At 47.4% G+C, this 24,069-nt stretch overlaps 1 protein-coding gene across 1 annotated transcript in view; it reads left to right on the top strand.

Moving 5' to 3' along the window:
- Dscam (DS cell adhesion molecule) overlaps positions 1-24,069 on the top strand; it is a gene marked incomplete at its 5' end in the record, with an annotated part of 506,420 nt that overhangs the window by 401,028 nt on the left and 81,323 nt on the right. Inside the window, 3 exons of the mRNA XM_051191959.1 lie at positions 5,647-5,717; positions 17,003-17,243; positions 18,711-18,857. Of these exons, the coding sequence (XP_051047916.1) occupies positions 5,647-5,717; positions 17,003-17,243; positions 18,711-18,857 (459 nt within the window). The remainder of the gene's footprint in view (positions 1-5,646; positions 5,718-17,002; positions 17,244-18,710; positions 18,858-24,069) is intronic.

The raw sequence follows: 24,069 nt of genomic DNA, 5'->3' as shown, positions 1-24,069 counted from the left end.
CATGTGTTTGGGGAACTGAAGCCACCTGGGGAGACCTATCTGATGCTTTTTGAAAGGAGAACTCCCCGCCACCACCACCATGTGTGGGTACAGTGAAAATGCACCAGTCTACACTTTCACCAAAACACAATCTTCTGGAACCTTGGTATTGACACCTCAGGGTCTAGAGACCAATATCTGTACAAAGTAAAGTTATGGTGCTTAGGGGACACTTGGCTGAGCGTAGTCTTAAAGTAGCTTGAGCAGACTGAAACGAGAGAGTGAGACAGGGAAGAAAAAAAAAAAAGAGGCAAAGGCAAAGCAAGAAACCTGATAGGCAAAATGGAGTAAGACCCTCCCACCACAGCTCTGACTGCCACCACCAGAGCCTTCCTCCTACTCCGCCTCCTGTGTCCCAGGTCATAACTTACAGAGAAGTCTGGCCTCAGGGAGGTGCCATTTGGGATCTCATTAGGTGCTCATGATCTAACTGAGGTGTCGCTATTTAAAATCGAGGCACTTACTATCACCATCTAACCTCCCAGCTGCTGTTGGTCCCTTGTGCCCGGCTGCTTTCAACTGGAGTCCAGTGCCGTAGTCCCTCTGATGGGCCTGTTGTTGACAAGGGTCTCTCCCTGTCCTAACCAAGGAAGGCAAATTTCACCCAGTAACACAGTAACAAGAATAATGTCATCTAAATATGTTGTATTCGTGTATATGAGATTACCAAATAATTTTTTGTAGTTAAGAAGAGGAAAGCATAATTAAGATTGCATAGGACCCTGTATGGAAGAGTTTGAAGGCCTTGGACTCTCGTGTTCACCCCGTGGGAAATTGATTTAAGACCCCTGAAGTGTCCATCCATCACAAAGATGCCTCAAGAAGGAATTGCCGTCATTTGCACAGCTCTCCTTCCTAATGTTGGAAATAACCACTGCTTCTGTGCCTCAGTTCTGGGTATTTTTATGCGAAAGTGCCCACGTGAATAATCATACCACTTAAATGCTCTTGACCTCAGAAAGCAAGTATGTAGCAAAGATCACACCATTTACCACACTTCTAGACTCCCCCGTCCATTGTGCCCCCAAAAGAAGAAGTCAGAGTGAGTAGAGACACTATCAGAGTTGACAAGATGAGCTCTTAATGGACCAGAAGTGCCTCCGACTTCCTGGGGGGGCTCCATGATACCTATCAGACATGTCACGCCATGGCTGACTCTAGCCAAAGAGCCACTTCCCATTTGCAGCTGAAGCCTGAAGGTTGTATGACACTGAGTGAGTGCCTGTGACCGAGTGTAGGGCGGCTGATCCCTTCCATCATCTTCATTATGGATCCGTGTGGCAATACAGAAGTTCATTTATGCTGAAGTTCCCTGAATGTCATTGCATTTTCCCAGAGTAGCAGAAGATGGATGGTTTGGGCTTCAGGGAGGCCACAACAAAGCGCTGGCTTTCCAGTAGATCTGGCCTAAGTCAAGGGTCTTTGTGGACCAGCCATGCCCTGCACACGACAGAGCCTTTAGCTATTTCTGGTTTTTTGATTTGGTTTTTTTTTTGTTTGTTTGTTTGTTTGTTTTGGTTGTTGTTGTTGTTGGTTTGGTTTGGTTTTCTGTTGCCATTCTTTTCATCTTTAGTTGGGGGAGAACCTTAGCAATTAATTCTAGAGAAATCATCAGTATTCTTGCTGTTTCTTGTACATTAGGAGCATCAACCTGATGATAACTTTGTGTGCTATGAAAATGTTGTAAGAATTCAGGCATCATGCTGGCTTGCTCCTATCACCAGGTATAATGCACTCAGGCAGCACAGGGGCAAAGGACCCCTTTAAAAGACATACCTCCTCCTATTTACACTCCTTTTCCTGCTCTCTGTTTCTCTCTTTCCCACTGTTCCCTGGGGCAGACAGACTTTTCCTGTCTGTCTCTTCTGTCCTCTCTCTGTCTCTGTGTCTCTTTACCTCTGTTCCCTTTCCTTCACCCTTCCTACCCTTCCTAATAAAACTTCTCACTAAGCGCTGCCTGCCTGGATATCTGTCCTCCACCTCAGCCACCCTTGCCTGCTATGGAATCCAACAAGGTTCCCCTTGCGTTTTATTCTAACAAATGCTCTAGGGTATTCTAAAGTATTCTTTCCCTTTCTCCCTCTTCAGTTTCTTTTCCTTGCCTGAATATCATCTCTTGCAGAAGTACAGTTTCCAACACCTATATTGTGTGGCTCCAAAGGATCTGACAGTCTCTTCTAGACACCTGCGCTCATGTGTATACACCATACATGTAAACACACACACACACACACACACACACACACACACTTAAAAGTAAAATTAAATATTTAAAGCAACAACAGCAACAACAAACTCCTTTGTGCGTTACAGCTCCAGTTTTAGGATATGTAAGCCAATTCTTAAGTATCAAATGACATCATGACTTTTAAATTTAGAGCACTAATCAGGATAACTTGTGAACTGCTCTCTCCATTTCAGTGGTAGGGATTCTCTCTGTCTTGACATCACCTCATAGAAGCTGCCTACGATTCTGTAAGGGCCTTTGAAGCTCAGTAAGGTTTACATTTAAAAAATAATTTTTAGGACTGGCGAGGTGGCTCAGAGGTCTTGAGTTCAATTCCCAGAAACCACATGGTGGCTCACAACCAATCTACAGTGGGATCAGATGCTCTCTTCTGCTGTAGACGTGTACATTCATAAATACATATATACATAAAATAAATCAATAAATCTTTTAAACAATCCTTCTTTTGACTAAAATAGCTTTCTCATGATAATGCAGAAACGGCAGTTAGTCCCCTCTGTAATTCCCCCTAAAAACCTTGAGTTCTCTGAGAGAGAGAGAGAGAGAGAGAGAGAGAGAGAGAGAGAGAGAGAGAGAGAGAGAGATTGAGAGTTAACAAGGTCAATCCAAAATAGTTCTGCAGGAATGATTTTTAAGGAAGTCTAGAGAGATGATGGCTCAACAATTAAGAGCACACATTGCTCTTACAGAGGTCCCAATTTGAGGTCATAGCATCAATGTCAAGTGACTCGAAGCCACCTCTGACTCCAGCTCCAGGGATCAGATAGCCCCAGCCTCTGTGGTCACTCCTTTTATACTCACATACCCACAAACATGCACATAATTAAAAACAGTAAAAATAAATATCTTTAAAAAATGATTCTGATGAAGGAGCCACATGCTTTTCTGTAACTGGTGAGAAGAAATATATTCCAGGGGTTTTTATCAGGTCTGATATAGCTTCCCCTGTGAAGTGTTTGATTTGCAGAAATCAGAGGCAGAGCTCTGTCAGTAAGGGTCCCAGTGGCTGGATGCTGGGAAGTAACTTTGATACTAGGAGAACCTTTTTACTGGTGTATTAGAAAACCCAAGGTTGTGCATGGCCCAGGTATGCAGCAGTTGAGGAGAAGGAGAGGACTGTTTTCACATCTGCACAATCCTCTTCCCCTGCCAGGAAGGGACTCCCTCTGAACTCAGCTCCTGAGAGACCCTTGGAGACCAAAGCCATGCAGGACTTGGATGCTAGGGTCTGGTGTGCACCCTAGCCTGTAGAGGCACCCAGACGAGGGAGCAGAATGAAGGCAGGATTTAAATGAGTCCACTAGACCCAGGATAAATGATAAATAGGTATTTATCAGGAAAGCACTTAAACAGATAGGAGTAAACAACCACCATGGTCTTCCTGCTCCAGATGATGCAGTCTCTACCCTTCTGAAGCTCTCTGTAACCCGAGAGAGCATGAGCCAGTCCCTCCTCTGCCTTACAATGGGTCATGTCTGCACCCAAAGGATGTGGCAGCCACTACAAGTTCACTGGCAAGGCAAGATGCTGCCATAGCAGAACTTGATGGTCAGAAGTTAAAGTCCAAGGACAAAGGCTCAGAGCTGCTGGGGCCTGTGTGCTTTGATCCTGCTAAAGCACGGGACATGGAAAAGACATAAATGAACAGGATACCATGACGTAAAAGGGAGCCCCCCCCCCTCCAGAGAGTGGTCAGTAACTAGGATTGATGGGAACTCCCAAGTGCTTTGGAGCCACAGCCCTCCTAATTAATTAATATAAGAGGAAATAGGATAGCTTTTGAGGCCAAGCTACAGGAGGGTGCCAGGGTAAGGGAGCCCTGATGTTGACAGAGAAAGCAGAGGCAAGCTTGGCTTGGTGGCAGATTGCATGGAAGGCATGAACAAGTCTGGGAATGAGGTGTGAGTTGGAAAACAAGGCAATAGGCTGAAGTCCCTCCTCTCTGCAGTACTCAACATGGAAGGAATCCCCGGTTGGCCTCAGATGCACAGCACTAAAATACAGTGAGCCCTGTTTTCTAGACGCCCCCGCTGCACACATCTCTCTCTCCCTCCCACAAGCCCTTCTCTGAGAAACCCCTCTGTCCTTTCCACCCCACATTGTAGGGCCGCTGTCGGCCTGCCTTCTCATTGATGAGCAGCTTGAGCATCCATCTCTTCCTCCTCTCCCCCTATGTCATTTTATTAAACCGGGCTATACAAGGCCATTTTCGTGACGCTGTGTCCTTTCAGCCCATCTTTCCTTTGTCTCTTAGACAGTTTTGTTTCTACTTTCATGTCGTCTATACACAAACGATTTATATATATTAAACTCTAGGACCCACAGGTAAAGAAAAAAAATATGTAAGTATTTTCTTTCTGAGACAGAATTCATTTGCTTAATGTGGCCAACCCCGGTTGCTTACACTTCCTTGCTCTGTTCCCCATATGGCTGAGTAGAATATCACTGTGTATCTAAACCACATTATCTCGGCCCACCCCTCTGTTGATGGGCACCTAGGTTGGTTCCGTAACTGGGCTATCCTGAATAGTGCTGCGGTAAACATAGATGGACAAACGTCTCCATGACATGGTGGCTTGGTGTCTGCTGGGTACCCAACCACCCAGCAGTCGGGTAGCTGGATCGTACGGTAGGGTTGATTTTATAAGGAACCTTGAAACTGACTTTGCACAGCCTCTGGACTGGTCAACATCCTTAGCAGTGGGTATATGGTGCCCTCTGTCCTCTGCAGAGTCTCTGCCCAACCACATCCAGCCAGTGACACTTTACCCCTCCCTTACTGTCTCCAACTCTTCTAAAAGCTGTAACCAAGCAATCCACCTCTTCTTGGAGCTACCTTACTCGGTGGTTGCCAACCCTGGGAGTCCCTGGGTCTGAGCTTCAGAGCACATTCCTTTCCATGGGCTATTGCAACTTCCTAAGCTGTTCCTGTGGGCCTAAAGCCTATAGCTCTCTCTTGGCTTCTTGGATTCTAATATGCAAGCCTTGCCCATTGTTTAGAGCCATCCCTGCATTCTGCAGGTTCAAGCTTCAGACAGGAAAGATTTAAAAAAAAAAAAAAAAAAAAAAAAGATTGCCTCTGGATTGTACACACATAGATTTTTTTTTTTTTTATTCTGGCATTATTCTGTAAATGGTACAGAATCACAACTCTTGGTATGGCCTTTACATTTGGTGTTCTGGGTCTCCTAAAAATGTTTTAAAGTATACATAAGCACAGGCCTATGTTACATGTAAGTTTTATACCATTTTATAGGTGACTTGACTAGTGTTGGTCTTTTTCTGTCTGCGTCCTTGCAATAGGAAAAAAATCTACATCTGGTATGCATAACCTGGCTGTGTGTTTTTGGTCCCTACAGCTCCTGATGGCCCGCCTCAGGAAGTTCACCTGGAACCCACATCATCCCAGAGCATCAGGGTTACCTGGAAGGTAAGCTGAACCAACACATGTGTCTTTTACACTTTCCCTCACTGTATGAACCCCATAATTCTTGTCATGATGCCAGGATACTACCATTTTATAGAAAGTTTATTTTTTCAGAATTATATTTATAGGTATACATGACTCAATACAACCATAGTTTCTTGATAAGGATTCATCCTGAGAAGTATGTCCTTGGATTGGATGATTGCGTTACTGTGAAATCGTCATGGAATGTATTTACACAAGCTGGCTGTGACACTCCTAAATACTCAAATCCTTTAACGGTCATTGCACCCGCAGTTAGTCAGCCTATCCTCAACTGAAACACTGCTCCATGGCATAAGCATGTTTGATATCCACAGTTTGAATTCCTCTATTGTAAATTACACATATCTAAAGAATGAGGTTGCCCTGTCCAATTAATTTTATCCTTAGAATTTTATCAAGGCCCCTCAGATCAGTCTCATGCAGATAGTGAGGTTGATACCCCTGGACGGAGTGTTATAATTCCATCGAAGCAGAAAAACCTCTAAGTGCTTCCTATCAGTGAAGAAAGCACCGTGTAGTCCTCGGCGCACGACGGCAGGAAGGAGAGAAACCTCACTGTACATTAGCTAGCTGTGTCCTTGAAAAGGCACCGGGGTTTCCACGACCACAGCAGCATGAACTTTGGGAGCAGCTGTCTCCTGAACAGTGCCATGCCAGAGTGTGGTGGTAGATACAGACTAGTTTCTGCTTAGCTTCGTGAGGGCTGCCCTGACAAGGAGGAGCAAGCCTAAGCCAGGACAGGGCCTGCCTTAAAGATGAACTTTGTCAGTAAAAGAGGTGGCGGTGTCTGTCTTCTGTGCGCGCTTGTCACAGACCGGTGGTGCTTTGAGTTGTCACTGACTCACAGATACTCAAGTTATGGCACTTACCTGTGGGCAGGGTACATTGGAAATTGGCCACCAGGTCCCTGGAGATGCACTTGGCAGTGATCACATGGCTCAAATGCTGTTTCATCTAGGGAGCTGTTATTGTGTCCGTGCTTCTATGAAGTTGTACCTACTGCTTCTGGTCTGCATTTGTCTCTAGCATGGCTTTCTCCCCTCCCTCCTTCTCCCCTTCCCTCCCCCTCCTCCCTTCCCCTTCCCTTCCCTTCCTTTTCTCTCCCCCCTCCCATTGGCCCTGTCATAAGGTGATGAGCATGTGTAGTAGAAGGAGGGTCCCACTGTGAGGGTGTGCCTCACCTCGGGTACTAACACAGGTTAATGCAGGGAGTCCCTGTGTGTCAGCTTTTTTTTAGCCCTGGCCAATGAGCTGTGTTTGCAGCAGGCAGCATGGCAGACCATGTGGCTTGGGAGTGTGACTGAGCTGCCCTCAGGCTTTGTGACCAGCCCACTCCTGTGAGCACCACACACTGCACAATAAAAGGCTCTCAGCATGCCCCAGCCCTGTGCACATCCCAGCCTCTGTGCTATAATCAGAAAGCTGGCTCAGTCTGCCCTGAATAGAGGCTGTGAAGTTTCAGCCAATTGCTCCATATATTTCTTTGCATTTGGGCTACTGGAAAGGGCCAGATTTTACTATGGCCTTGAGAGGTTTTAGGGGGGTCCCGTATGAAGGATGTGTCTGTCTGCAGAGCATCTACCTCTTGCAGCTAAAATTGGAATCTTCTGGGACCTTGAACTGTGCCCTAACATAAAGTACCACAGTGAAAGTTAGTGCATTCCCGCTAAATTTCTTCCTGGAGCCGAAGGGACAGAGGTGCTGTGGGGTGCACGGCACACCTGGCTTCCCTAAAACTACTAGGTTGGTGCTGTGCAGGCGTAAAGCCCTGCCTGCAGGCATCATTGCCTGGCTGTTGGGCAAACAGGCAGGTATACCGGTGATCAGCCCCACCGTGTGAAGTATGGCCACTGGGGATTCCGGCAGACTAAGCTTATTGCTCCGCCCGGTGATATGAAAGATGTTAAAGGGCATCACTGTTTCAGGCAAGCTGTGGACTGATCTGAAGGACATGCAGAGGCAGTGTGTGCTATCGAACATGCCTCTCTACGGTAGAAGACATTTTGTTTAAGGAGCCCACAGAGGGAGAAGAAAGGGAGAGGATTGGGAAAGACATGGGGTGGTGTCAGCCAAAGGGGGAGACCCTGTGTCAGGGAGTTAGGCTTGGATGTGTGTGGGGACTCACTCACCACCGTGGAACAGGTGGTCAGGGCTGAAAGGTGTGCCCGGTGTGTAGGTAAGGGAGGAAGAGGAGAGAGGGGCTCTTGATTTTGAATGGGTAATAGCCATTTTAGACTTGACATCCCTAAAAGATGAAAACATACTAATGCCTTTTCAGTTACTCTGGAGTTAGGTATGAAAGTTTTAACTCATCAGCTTATATGTAGACCTCCTGCTGAATCTCTGTAATCAAAATAAATTATTTGCCTCTTCTTATTTTAATTATTACTTTCAGCAAAGAAAAGAGTCAGATTTGAAATTTTTCAGGTCTAGTCGAGGCTGCCCATGATCTGAGGATATGACCAATCCCATAGACACTTGAGACCTCCAACATCAGTCCCCACAACCCTGCTCAGGCTAGGATCCCTTGCTGCCCAGCCATCTTCATACCCCTGATCCCAGATGCCCTTCTTCCCTGTAATCATGCACCTGGTACTATGACGCCTCTCCTGTCCAGGTCTGGAGTATCAAGGCTCTAGTTACACATGAAGCTCGATGAAGAGAGGTGGATCCCCAACGTGGAACTGTCTGTGGCATTCCCAACATACTTCACTGCATACCCTGTCCCCTGCACCTCTCCTCTGTGACTCTGTGGGCCCCTTAGAGTCATAGTTTGCCTTTGTCGTCCTATGGTGGATGAGTGAGTGAGTGAGTGACTGACTGACTGACTGACTGAGTGACTGAGTGACTGAGTGAGTGAAGGGATAATCAGTAAGTAACAGACTCGACTATCGAGAGAATGAATGAATGAGTGTCTTTATGAGTAGGTGGGTGAATATGTGAGTGTGAGAGCAAGTGAATGAACTAGGGAGTGAGGGAGTGGGTGAATGATGGAGGACAGGATGGAGGGGCCAGAGCCCCTGCAGGGTGGAGGGAAGGAGCCTGTGGGGCCATGTATTAACGGCACAGGAGCCTCTGAGAAGCTTCGTGGGGTTCAGAGGCAGCCATGGAGAGGACACCACGATGTTCAGATGCAAACCGCGGGGAAGAATAGCGGACCGCAGGCTCTGGTGGAATGCTGTGTACAGAGCATGCTGGGCAGCAGAGCTGCGCCACCCGGCACCTTTTCCACTGAAACTCACTGGAAGGTGAAGGGTCCAAAATCTGCAGTACTTTCCCAGGACACAGCTGGGTGCAAGCCACAGCCGTGAGCCCTCAGGAGGGCGCCCAAGAGCCAGTCCTGTCTTGCAGTGCCCATGTGAGGCAGGTGGATGTGCAGAAAGGACTGAGCTGCTGCACATTCTGAGTTTAGGTGGGACCACAAAGCAGTGGCTTGGCAGAGGTTGAAGAAACATGTCCAGCTACAGTAGAAGTAGACGACAATGGTGAGTTCCCTAGCTCTGCTCTGGCTGCCAGAAGGGAAAGGTTTCCTTGCAGATTACAGGCTTGTTTCTGATCCAAAATCAGAACGAACATTAAACGTGACCAAATAGTGACATTCATTATATAAAATATTTCAAAATAGTATTTAGGGTTTTTTTTCCCTAGAAAATTCTGTCATAATCTATTTTCCTGAAGCATCTTTTTCTCTGTCTCTGAGACCAAGATTCTCAATTTGCAGCCCAGGCAAACCTTGAGTTTTCTATAAAACCCAGGCTGATCTGAACCTTGTCATCCAGTGTGTGTGTGTGTGTGTGTGTGTGTGTGTGTGTGTATCTGTGTGTGTATAATTCTCATTTCAAATTCTAAATGATTTCCATTAGGATCTCAGTGAATTCCTTTAATCAGAAGAATGGTTCCCACCAAGCCCACCCCCCCCCACACACACACACCCAGTGTCCTGTGCTATGAGGCATTATCGCCACATCTCAGAGTGAGACTTCACACAAGGGAGACAGCTCTGCCCGTCCCTTGAAAACAAACTGCAGAGTTGCATTGCTGGTGACAGCTCCGAAAGGTTTAATAAACTGCAGACTCTGTGTGCCTGCTCCATCAAAGTCCTTCTGACTGGGAAACTGTGGCACACTGGGGAAATGGCTTAGGACCCCCCTGCTTCCCTGGGGAATCTGCTGTGGTTCTGAGTTGGTACCCTCTCCTGGCACCAAGCTCCAAACTCCCTCCCATCCTGTCACTCACTCTGTGCACTGATACAGCCAAAGTGGATGAGGAATGAGCCTCATATTAGAGAGGCTTGTGCAGAATCTGAAAGCTGGTGGACAGGTGTCAGGCTGGGGACCAGCATTTGGATAGCTCATGCCTTGATAAATATGAATTTCCTTTACTCAGCCTTCCAGCCTCATGGGGGTAAATGTCACCTGGCACAGTGAAGCTAGAAAAAGTTTCTGCATTCTACATTCTCCTACTAGCATTTTATTTCCAAATTATAGACCCAGTTCAGCACTCACCTCTCCTACAAAAGTTGAAATTAAAAAAAAAAAAGTTGTCTTGAAACACATTTTAATTTTTTTTTCAGCCATCCTCTTAATCCTCAGGCTATGGGAGATTACAAGTTTTCATTTGCTTTCATGAATTAACCCACTGGCTCTGGTTGGGGGTTATAGGCGCTTTGTTAAAAAATACAAACATGTCTCATAGATATGTAAGGAATTGTTAGCCCTTCTTGTATTAGCAGGTCCAATCTCTTCCCCTTCAACAAGACAGACTTGGGGGTGGGGGAGGCAGAGAGAGACAAGAAAAAAGCAACTGGATTCAAAGCCTTCCTTATCCCCATGGAGTAGAATTGATTTTTCTGGACCCTCAAGGTGGACCAGGAAGTGCAGGCTCTGTGAGGGTTCGCTCCTCAGAAGGAAGGAAATTAGTATTCCTTAAAGAAATGCATGAATCCCAAGCCATCACTTGGCTGTATGTTTTTAAAAGGTACACATACCCATTTTTTTTTTTTTTTTTTTTTTTTTTTTTGCTTGAAAACCTTTGTTCGCCACAGAAAGACCTGAGTCACAAATCCACATTGCAGATACTGTGTGTATTTAAAACCCACACATCCCTCAGGAACCTCTTGCTTATTTTCCATTTGGATTGTGCTCTGTGCCTCCTTCCCTCCCTCCGCCATCATCAAGCAAGTCAGATTAGGGAAGCCCCTAGCTCTTGGCAAACCTTCCAGAATAAGCAGGTGCCCAGCCTCAAGAGGAAATAACAAAGATGCTTTATACTTACATACTAGATGATAGCTTTGCCATCATAAGATACAGTATCATGCTTGTTTGCTCTGCCAGTAGCTACCCAATCTCAGATTGGAAGGTTTCTTTGTATAAAAAACCATAGACATCAAGTAGCGAATCCTGCTACTTCAGCAAACCCACATGTAAGCTGCACCACTGCTCTGTACCTGGATATTCTGTTATGTTTCCGAGAGGGGAAACAGAATGGCTTATCTAATGTATTTTTGAGGTTATGTTCCTGTCTGCTACCTTGTGTGGTTGCCTGAAATCCCTCTAATTTAGTCAAGGGCCTCCCATTGCCCAAGTACGAGTACCTTTGGAAGGCAGAGGTAGTTAGCCCTATCTGGGGGTCATACTGGGGTGTAAATGGCAGGCACTGAGCCCAGCCTGACTCCGAGACCCCTGCTACAAGCAGAAGGCCTTTGAATGCTTAGAATTCCCACCTTTGAATGCTTGGAATTCCCACCTTTGAGTCAGGGAGGTGGGGGGGGGGTGTACAAAGAGAATGCCTGGGGCTAGAGGGTGACCCAGCATTTAACAGCCTGCTGCTCTCTCTCAGAGGTCCTGAGTTCCCAATCGTGACTCTGTCCTCTCATCCTCCCGAAAACCAGGATCCCCAGAGACACCTCACTTCAGCCTTGAGCTGAGCTCTTGTATCCTGGGTCACCTGTGTTTCCTCTCTTTGATCACTGTCGGGTCATCTCTAGGCTCAGATGTCCTACTCCTTGTCTGACACGGTGCCAGAGGCTAGCCCTCGACAGTGTAAGTAAGCCTCGCACAAGGTGGTAGTGGCCACATCCCTGTCAGGGTATGAAGCCTTGTGTCAAGCAGGCTCCCTGCTCATGCTTGCCCAGCGTGTTGCATATCTTAGGAAGCACTTCACTGCAGAGACATTGCGTACGTGGAACATGGTGACGGGGACGGGGAGGGACACCTGCCACCCAGTAACGGCAGGGCAAGAGGAAGGCGTGCATCTCGAGAGGACTTTCCGGCATCTCAGGGAAATTTTCAATTGACTTTCCGAGGAACTCGCTCCTCGTGCACCAGAAAAGAAGACAGCGTTCCTTAAAGGCTTCTCATGGAGTCAGGGAGATGGGATAGATAGATCAGGAAGGCTTGCCCGTGCGAGCCGCCGGCATCCATGGTGATGGCGTAAGCTGTGAGCCTTTCCACATCCCTGCCTCTTTGCTGTTTCTGTTTCTCTAAAGGATGAAGAAGACTTGAGAAAGACACATGAGATCCAGTCACTTGGATTGACACAGGGTAGTGGTGTTGTCATGGAGATCAAAGAGAGGTCCTTATGGATGTGGGAGTTGGGAGGAGTCAAGAGTCCAGCAGGAAGGGCACCTGGAGGGGCAGGGCTGGAGAAGGACAGAGAACAAATAAGAGAAGTAAATTGGGACGGTTACCAGTTCCAAAGGGAGAAGGAAAGAATAAAACGTAGCCTGGGGTAAATAATTAACCCGTGGCAAGCAGCAAAATGGCAAGCAGTGACCTCTGCCTCAGAGTATACAACACCTTCAAAGGGATACTGGAAAGGGTGAAGTGATGCCACTCACTTATGAAATTACCATGAAAACACCAGGTTCCTGGTGCAAAAGGGCTCATGTGCAAGGCTCTTGGGCTTGGATGTGGAGCAGGGACAAGCCCTCAGAGTTATCCTGCTTTTTCTGTTCTCAATAACCCATCCTTTAATGTGTTTTAAGAGATGTAGCTGCAGAGTGGGATTTCCCATAAGCCTACAAGTCTCACTAATGTCGTGATTTGAATATGAATAGCCTCCTTAGGCTTATGTAATTGAACGCTTAGTCACCAGGGTGATGGAACTGGTTTGAGAAGGATCAGGAAGTGTGGCCTTGTTGGAGGAAGTGTGTCACTGTGGGTGGGGTTTGGGGTTTCAAAAGTCCATGCCAGGACCAGTCCTGGGCAGGAGAGGAAGACATATGTGAGCTACCCTGTCCTCGGGAAGCCTGGCACTCAGGTCAGAGCCAGCCCCTAGGAAGCACCGTGTGGTAGAAAGCTCCTTGCTGAAGTGAGTCTGGGGAAAGGCCTTGGGGCACTGACCTTCAAAATGACCCGGGTTCAGGTAGTGGAATGGAGGAGAGGATTCTTAGTGCAGCAGATGTGTCTCAGATGAACTGTGCAGGAGAACTGAGATGATGTCGTGGATGCTGGTGGAGACGACGGAAGTAAGAATGGTGGCATTGGGCGAGGCAGGGGCCATGGAGGTTTGGGTAGTTAGCGTTGCTAACGGTGACCATGATGCTTCGGAGGCAGGGTGGCAGAGCCTGGACCACAGTGAGCTCAACTAGCTACCCCAGTATGTGGCAGCACCCCAGCTTGCTCAGGCCCCCCAAAGATGGTCAACAACCCCCCAGATCTGCAGGGAGCCATCTTGAGAACCCAATGCCTTCACCCCCTAACCCACCACGCCTGACCGTTTACCTTTTTAATAATAAACAAAGGTGGGAAATGTTAGGGTTCAGGCATTATGCTGGCCTGCCCCCTGTCACCTGGCACAGAGTTGTAGACTATGAGCAGAGGATATGGGAGGGAATGTCTCACCTTAATTAAGAAAATAACGAACCAGATCACATGTGCACAGGCTCACGTGGGACACTCACCTTGGATTCCTATAGCAAAACAATGTAAAGTAATGATTCTAAGCAATATTTTGCAGAAGCATGAAGTAAGGAAAATATCCTTTACTCCAGAATAAGGACAGAAATGTAGATCTTCTAAGAAAATGTAACTTTAAATATATTGTCATTTTCTCTCTGAACATTCCGTATGTGTACACGACCTATCTTGATGTTATCCACACCTCACACCTTCTTTGTAGCTCCCCCAGGACCACCATCCCAGCTCCCTCTCAACTTCACATCTTTCTGGTATAACGTTTAACCTGCTGCATTCATTTAGTGCTGCCCACCTGCACATGGGTGTGGGATCACTCAGCGGCGGTATGGAGAACCTACCGGTGGCCACAATCCTAAGGAAAAGTGATTCTACCTTACCCAGGAGCAACCAATAGCTCCTCAGCTAAGAGGGGTCTCTTATCTGTTGTGCCTAAATTCTGAACCCCCAAATCACCAAGAGACCCAATACGATGCAGAAGCAAAGAATCTTTAATTATTTAATGAGTTAACTGTATTAATTCTTGTCCTCCATCCAGACCCAGAGGGACAGTGGGGCAGGGAATTTATTGGGGTAGAACGAGGGGAGTGTCTGGGGTCTACAACAGTCTTAGGATTGGTGCACTTCTGGGCTTGAGAGATTGGCCAGCTGCAGCTGCAGCCAGGTCGCTATGGCCCATAGGCCCTCGACAGGGCAGTTGCTAGGCTCTGCACTCCACTATTAGTGTACAGCACATCCAGAGCCTGCCAGCTAGCTTCTGATTGGTTCCTTGCCACATGGAGGGTATCTGGCTTCCTAGTGACGAGAGGGTCAGGAACTCAGCATATGTTGCTGAGTCAGAGGTCTTTGTCTTGCTGGGTCTTTTCTGCAGCCTGTCATGACTGCTAAAGCAGGGGGCTGGGTGAGGGTCTGGTCCATTCCTTCACTGTGCTGAGATTTTTAACTGTCTCAGGCTTGTGCAGCAATGTCGCTTTCATTTTAAACAAAGTCTTATAAATTAGCAGAGCAGAGCACTTGTCTCCCAAGGAAACTAGATACAAAGACAGGGACCATGATCTTCCTTAGCCCCACCAGGCTTGAGGCATGATGACTCAGCAAGACGCTCCCATGGTTGCGTCCAGGGTTCTGAAGCCAGTTACTTTAGACCAGTGTCTGGTAGGCATTGGTGCCACTGTATACCTGCCTGCATAGCCCTCCTGCTGTGATTCGGACTGGCTTTCTCTCGAAGCTTTGCAGGGAGCCAGCTGAACAATTAGAAGGCATGCTTAATGGATATGAATATAATTTGCAAAAATTATCATTTATACTTGAATCACTTATCTGATAATTACAAAAAATCTACATGAAATAGAATAAATCTCTTTGTCGGTAAAATTGGCCTGCATAATATAATGATTTTTACAGGAAAATTAATTTTATTAACTAGCTAGGGGTTATACCTACAAGCTGGCAGGTGCAGTGTAGCAATTTTGTTAGGCTCTGGTTCTAAAATGATAAGAATCTTTAGGTGTTTTGGAAGACAAAATGAACAGCAAAGCCCATCAATGTTAAAGGTGAGAGGCAAGCATGGTATCCTACATCAGTGTCTCACCCCCCACACCTACTGAAATAGTAAATGGCCAACATGGCTGGTTTCCAGCTGTGAGTTCATGCACCCGTGTGCACACAGCCTGGCAGATGAGGACAGCAACTGAATCCCACAGAAACCACACAGGAAGAGATTTGCTGTAAGAAGGACCCATAAGCATAATGGGTCCCATAAAGGGCTGATATTGCAGCATTTGTGCATTAATTTAAAGTTTAAAATGTTACAAATAAATGAAAGGAACCTTGTTCTCTGTGACACAGATTGTGTCCTGAAGCCAGCCCGGGGCATCTGTTCTGCTGGAGGAGAGCATGTCAGGCTATACGCAGCATCTGCTGAGCTAATCCAGGCCATCTCCCTACTTAGTGCCTTTTGTTTCTCTTGTTATCTGACTTCCAGAGACTCGTTCTGCCCTGGAATTCTACCCACCACCCCCTGCCACCATGCTTCACTGCTGTGCCTGTGGGCATCCTATCCCCTGCCCCTTCCTGCCAGCTTCTTCTACACACCCCCAACTCTCCTTGCTGAGCCTAGGCCACACTCACAAGCCCACCTGACTTCTGCATCCATGAACCGTTTCTCACAGATATCACCTGCCATTTCCTGCTGGGCTTGACCCGGCAGCCATGCACTCAGTCAGCCTGTCACAATTCTCCAGAGCCCTTGTGTTTACTTTCCCTGTCCTTCAGCACTGTTAGCTCTTTGGAGCTTCAGAAGGGCTCATACAACCTGAGAGATCTGGATCCATAGTTTGTGATTAACTTATAGAGACAAATTGATAGAAGACAATAGATGATTGATTGGCTGATAGATAGGTTGATAGATGATAAATGAGAGATGGTAGATCTATTATGATAGATAACAGATGATAGACTGATGATAGATGATGGAAGATGATGGATGACATAAAAAGTGGTATATGGGTAGATGACGATGATAGATTGATTGATAGATGATAGATAGATGATAGAGAGATAGATGGGAGATAGATAGATAGATAGATAGATAGATAGATAGATGATAGGAGACTATTAGATAGATCACTAACTAATGAGCAGGAAAGACTGCCTCACAGTGAGATATCTGGTATGTGTTCCAAAACTACAAATGCAGAATGTGTTCCCATCAGTGAGTCAAGTTAACCACAGCAGTCAGACCTAAGGGCTTGGATCACAGATGCTGCAGTTTCTGATGTGTCCTCCTGCCATTTAAACGTGGCTGGCATCCTATGAAAACTGACGGTCACAGGGTAAGCACAGCGGAGGGTGAGGAGGTCGGGCCAGATGCTGTGCGTGCAGGCGAAGGAGGGGTGGCCAGGGAAGAAACACTCCAATTTGCGTGGCCTCCATTACACAACCCCTACCCCCATCATCTATGACCTGACAATATTAAGTAGAAATTTACAGGAATAAGCTGTTTGTAAGTTTGAATGACCCTTAGGATAATGTACTGACCTAATTCTATTATATCTTCATTATTCGTTACAATTGCGAGTTCCCTGCAGTGCCTGGCTTAGGAATTACAGTTACCACAGGCTTGCAGGGATCAACACAGAGGAAGAGCAGACATGCGGTTAGGTGTCAAGCCTAGGTTCCAGCCACGGGAGAGCCATGCAGGAGTTCGCAGCCTGCCTGCTGCAACTTGCCCTTGTCGTCTTTATCTCTTTCCCAAGTTGTTTGGCACGCACGTTGTGAATCGCCTGCCTCCGTTCCCCTGAGTACACGCCTCTCTTTCCTGCTTAGGCTCCCAAGAAACACTTACAAAATGGGATCATCCGTGGCTACCAAATAGGCTACCGGGAATACAGCACAGGGGGCAACTTCCAGTTCAACATCATCAGTATTGACACCACGGGCGACAGCGAGGTCTACACCCTGGACAACCTGAACAAGTTCACTCAGTATGGCCTGGTGGTGCAGGCCTGCAACCGTGCTGGCACAGGACCTTCTTCTCAGGAGATAATCACCACCACCCTGGAGGACGGTAGGTCTGAGCATCTACACACTGCGGCATAACTTTCTCCGTCCTGCATCCCGTCTCCCCCGTCGCTTGGCCTAACCGGCCACATCAATTCACTCCTTCCCTGGGTGGGTCTGCATTCAAAAGCCCAAGTGCATTCCTGAGTCTTCCTCAGGACTTTTGAAAAGAGGGGAGGGCTTTGTATTAGTGAAACCAAAGTTGTCCCCATCCAGAGAGCAGGAATATAATTTTCCCAATCTTTCACCAAAAAATCAGCGTCAAGAAACCTTTGGAAATTTTTGCAGTGTATTATTATAATTTTATTGCTACCTCTCCTCTCTCTGTGTGTCTCTCTCTGTCTCTCTCTGTCTCTCTGCTGTCTGTCTCTGTCTCTCTGTCTCTCTCTGTCTCTCTCTGTGTGTCTCTCTGTCTCTCTCTCCCTCTCTGATGGCTACTTTCCATTTTCAAGCATTCTGTGACCACAGAAAACCCCACTGGAAAGTCCCAGGTACTCTGGAGCAGATCCCATGGTGATCATGCGCCCCCTAGTGACCAACATGAATTCATGCACACTTCCTCTAAGGCCAGGAAACAGCCCAACAGTGCTTGATGACAGAGAACCCTCCTGTCTGAAGGCCTCAGCATATGGTGGCTTCATCACACTGCCATTTAAAGAACCCTTGGCACAATGAGCCATTTGATTGTAGACCAGAGAAGGCTCCTTGACGACCAGAATGTTTTCTGTCTACACACTCCACAGGAGGGGTTAGCTCTGCCTTTCTGTTTGTACTTTGGTGACTTAGTTTCAGCTAATATTTGGCACCCTCTCCTCACCCCAACATTTAAAGTTGTCATAGAGTCAGTACCTAAAATAGTGTACAAGTTGGTGGACACTGTTAATCCCAGCAGCTAAGAGACAGAAGCTGGCAGAGCTCGGTGGGTTTGAAGCTAGCCTGGACTACAGAGCAAGTTCCAGGCCAGCCGGAGGTGCATGGAGAGACCCTATCAGTCAATGAGTACAGAGGATACACTACCAATTTCATTGTCTCCCTGGCCTCTAATAAAGCCTTGTGTTGTGCTCCTTTCTGAAAAGGAGGCTTGGCGGATGAGGTGGGGGGCAGCTGTGTGATTGTATCTCTTCTCTCCCACATTTCCCAGCTGCCTCCTAATCCAGCGCTGTGTGTGCTAAGTGTAAGTGAAAGCGGTAGTTTTCCAGGGCGGCAGTGTGAAGCAGACAAACAGTGCACTCTTTAGGACTTGAAATGCACTCCGTTCGAGTGTGGGGTGAGTTCCTGGAAGTGTGGCACCCTTCATGGCAACTGTGTAGCCTCAAGACCCGTGGGGAACTACACTGCTTTTCCTTCACTTGCAAAGCAGAGAACGTTTCCCCTTTACTTTGCCTGTGAGAATAGTAGATCAGCCGCTTATTCAGTATTGCTTTGCTAATAGAACCACCCGCTGCTATGATAGGCTCTGATTATTTCATTCCAGTGCCCAGTTACCCTCCCGAAAACGTCCAAGCCATAGCAACATCACCAGAGAGCATATCAATCTCCTGGTCCACACTATCCAAGGAGGCCTTGAATGGGATTCTCCAGGGGTTCAGGGTCATCTACTGGGCCAACCTCATGGATGGAGGTAAGAGGACATGGTGGGGATGGTGAGCATGTTTCCACGGGATGTCCCACACAGCCGACGAACACCCTTCCTAGGTTGGGGGTCCCCTTTTCCATTGAACAAAAAAAAAAAAAAAAAAAAAAAAAAAAGGCAGACCAAAAAAATGGCAGTTGGGAAAACTAGGCATTGATGTATTTTCTAAACTGTGAGTGTGTATATCAAAACTGAGGGCATCTTCAACCGTAAGTCTCTATTTAGAGTGTTATACACAATGTGTGCCCTTGAAACACCACTCCTTTATTCTCCGGCAAAGAAATATTAAGTTTATATAGTAGAAGTATGTAAGAGCTCCAGGAATATGCCACAGCACCCCAAGAAACATGTCCCCGTGAGGAGCCATTTAAATACAAAACCCCAGTTTAGACAGCGCGCACATCTTTCCAAGGTCTCCGTTCCCGGCCATGCCTTGGCCCCTCTACCTACCATGCCTCTCTCTTGCCCATTGCCTTCTTTCTTCTTGTCCCTCACTTCCTGTCCCCTCTCTCTCCACCCCTCACTTCGCACCTCCTCTCTCCCCGACTCTCACTTTTCTGTCCCCTGGTATCCTGTCTCCCTTTCTCCTGACCTCCCCCATGTCATGGAGCATCCTTCAGTTCCTCTGCCTGGATATAGACTACATTTCTTGCCTTCCTCTGAGTTGGGGAAAAAAAAAAAAACTCAAGTACTATAGTCTATAGTTCCTCTGCTCAGGACTACTGTGTCTGTTCTGCTAAGCAGGTCCCATCCACAAACAATAAGGGACACACTGGGCCCCACAGCTGCGGATGTCTCTACAGTTGTCACCAGATTGCGAATTCTGCCTTCTGCTGAGTCACTGCCAGTGTGTGACCCTCTACTGTGCATATTCTAAGGGACGCGTTTCCAGAACCGACTGCCAGGCCTGGTTCCTTCTGGAGTAGAGAGTCTCACACTTCCCACACTACCCTGCACTGGGAGACAGCCTAGACAGACTCATGTACCAGATCCACAGCAGACCCAAATTAACTGAACGTCTCTTAGGCAGAGCTTGTGAAATGGGAGAGGGGAAGGCTCTCTCAGGGGGCTCCAGATTGATGAGCAGGGGCCAGACACTAACGCACGTGGACCAAGCCAGCAGATGCTACCCACGAAAAGGGGGCAGAAACAAAACAACTACAGTCTTCACGCAAATGGAGCTTTAGAAGACACAGTGCAGAGTAACAATGTCTGTGATCATCATCCACTTTGACTGGGTAGCATAGGAGACTGCTCCGTACGCTGTGCAGTGTCTTTATACGTACCAAGCTTTAAGGGTTGAATGGTCACACATCTCTAAACACAGTTCTTAAGGATGGTTCTTTCTACTTACAGAACTAGGGCCAATCCAGTGTGGTTGGTGTCTGCTGCAGACATTGTACACATGGCCTCCAAAAGCTAGGGAAGAAAGCATCAGAGGGCAGCCTCTAAGAAATGCATTTCGGGTCAGCAGGGCACGGTGTGTGTTTGCCGTGGCACCAACCCTGGATCCCACAGAACCTGAGCATGGAGTGGCTTGAGGAAAGCCTGACCTAGGGAACATATGTACAGCATATATAAATACACCACATACAACACACACATAACATATACACCATATACACAACAGACACACACACACACACACACACACACACACACACACATATATATATATACCCACCCGCACACCACATGTACCATATACCATGTGTGTATACATATATAATAAATATATCATATACATTACACACACCACACAAACTATACATACCACAGATACTCCCAACATGACATATGTATATACTACATACACACACACACACACACACACACACACACACATATATATATATATATATATATATATATATATATACCCTGCCCCACATACCACATGCACCATATACCATATATGTGTACACACACATATATATAATATGCCATACACATTATACACACACACCACATACTCCCAACATAACATGTACACACTATATACACATTTATGCCACATATCACACACTGCACACACCAGACACACCAAAATACACATGCTAGACATACCACAATACATACAACACACATCAAGTATACCACACACACACACCATAAGTGCCACACACACCATATGTGCTATGCACTAACTACACATTACCACACACTACATTGCTAAGCTCCCCCACAAAAACACACACCACACATGCCATACCATACACACATTACAAGCCACACATGCCGTACATGTGTACACACAGTGTAAACACTACAGTTACTACACAACACATACATCGTAACGCAGCGCACGACATACCCTTTTCACAGGCGCACTGTACACACACTGTCCACATATACCACATGTCATAATCTCAAAGCAAGTGGCTGCTGACATCTGACCCTCTGGGTGGGATGCTGATGGATAGACAGCAATGGACCGGGCAGCCAAAGCTACCTGGGTAGCACATGCTTCTGGCTACATCTCCCGGTGTTTACCAAGTGCCCAGGACCCAGTATCCAAGACTGTGTGTGACAGATGTGAGGCCATTCAGCCTGACACCACAGTCCAGGCTCTCGGGGATCTTAGCCTTGTCCTGGCAAGGTATTGCTTTTCTATCCCTTAGCTCCCTGCCTCTCAGATGATGGGTGTGGAGTTGTGGATTGCTGAGCTGGCTTGGTTTGTCCATCTTGGTCCTACAGGCAATGCTGGTGCCTGAAGAAGTTGGCTTGGCGTGTCCCTACCTCCACTGAGACAGGAGATCAGGGACACGGCTCTCAATACTTTTGGGACATATCAAAGGTGTCCTTCACTGAAGCCAGCTGGGCCTCTGCCTCTCACCTCAGTCTCACCTTTGTAAGGTGGCCATCATGTGGTGCTGCCAACTACCCTGCTTACAGACACTGCACCCCGGGGCAGGCAGACCCCAGGCTTGCCTTCTGCTCTGCCACTGCCCCTGGGAGTGGCCGGCTTCTATTGGAAACTCAGGGCCTGGCAACTGTGTAGACCCTTGCAGCATCACTCTACTTGCCATGTGCCTTCTGCCTGAGGTAGCGGAGGCATGGTGCTGCACCTCTGGATAGCACTGTCGGATCCCACTCAGGAAAGGAAGGCAGATTTAGCACACGCCAAGGTTCTTGCGCATCACCTGTCACTTCAAGCAGTGACACAGAGAAGAATTCACTCAGGGTAAAATGAGGACGGAGCTGAGCCACTCGGATCAGCTCCAACGCAAGGCTCCTTTAAGTGCTCATTGGGTCATATTGAGGCAGCAGGCGCAGTCAAGAACGCCTCGGTGCGGCCAAGCAAATACATCTCGAAACCCTGATATACACGCCCCTCGAGAAAGCCCTCTCCATCGTCTGCCCAGACTGCTGATCTGTCACCTCTCACAGTCAGGGCTCCTCTTGTCGTCCAAGGTGCAGGCTTAGTTGCGGAAGCCAGATTTCTGGGGATCTTATGGATGCCTGGGGGACCGTAGCCAGTGGTGTAGGGTAGAGATGGAAGTTGCCCATGCTGTGCGCCTTAGCTCAGATATTTGAGGTTAACTTGTGTATCTGAAATCTGAATATGTTACAGTGGAAGTTGATGATGAACCTGTGAACTGACTGGGTTGTTGAAGCACTCACCACACAAGTGTGAGGCTCAGATCCCCATAACCAGTGTAATGCCAGATTGGCATAATGACCTTCATTCTTAGAAGGCAGAAACTGGGATCTCCAAGGCAATCTGGCAAGTAAGGCCAGGTATATCAGTGAGTTCTGGGTTTGACTGAGCAACCCTGCCTCGATGATCAAAACATACGTGTACATGTGCACACCATACATGCACGTACCTGTACACATGCAAAATATGTGTCTTAGTTTGATTTTCATTGTTGGGATAAAACTCACCAATGAGCAGCTACTTGGGAAGGAAAGGGTTTATTTCAGCTTGGAGCTTGTCGTTCACCATGAAGGGAAGTCAGGTCAGACCCTCAAGGCGGGAACACTGCTTCCTGGCTTTGTTCAGCCTGCTCCCTCAGACGCTCAGGACCATCCATCTCGTATGCCACCACCCACAGTGGGTTCGTCCCTTCTGCATGGATCATTCATGAAGTAACATCCCACAGACATGTCCATAGCCTAGTCTGATGGTGGCATTCTCTCAGCTGAGGTTCCCTCCTCCCAGATGGCGCTAGCTACATCAACCAACACACACACACACACCACACACACACACCACACACCATACACCACACACCACACACCACACACCACATACCACACACACACACCACACACACACACCATATACCACACACCACATACCATACACCATATACCACACACACACCACACACCACACACACACACACCACACACCATATACACACACACACACCACACACACCACACACCATACACACACACCATACACACCACACACCACATACCATACACACACACACATACCACACACACCACACACCACACACCACATACCATACACACACACCACACACACCACACACCACACACACCACACACACCACACACCATATACACACACACACCACATACCACACACACACACCTACACACACACACCACACACCATACACACACACACACCACACACACCACACACCACACACCACATACCATATACCATATACACACACACACACACACACACCACACACCACACACCACATACCATATACACACACCACACACACATACCACACACACACCACACACCACATACCATATACACACACCACACACACCACACACCACACACACCACACACCATATACCACACACCATACTCACACACCATACACACCACACACCACATACCATACACACACACATACCACACACACCACACACCACACACCACATACCATATACACACACCACACACACATACCACACACACACATACCACACACCATATACACACACCACACACACCACACACCACACACCATATACCACACACACACCACACACACACACCACACACACCACACACCATACACACCACACACCACACACCACATACCATATACACACACACACACACACACACCACACACCACACACCATACACCACACACCCCACACACGACACACACACACACACACACACACACACACCTATGGGATCTCGCCTTATAGAAGTAGATAGCCATCAGGTATATAGAGATAGCTCACT

The sequence above is a fragment of the Phodopus roborovskii genome, unplaced genomic scaffold, assembly GCF_943737965.1.
Source record: "Phodopus roborovskii unplaced genomic scaffold, PHOROB, whole genome shotgun sequence".
In the NCBI taxonomy this organism is placed as follows: domain Eukaryota; kingdom Metazoa; phylum Chordata; class Mammalia; order Rodentia; family Cricetidae; genus Phodopus; species Phodopus roborovskii.
The sequence above is the reverse complement of the archived record's forward strand: the minus strand, read 5'-3'. Positions and strand labels throughout refer to the sequence as shown.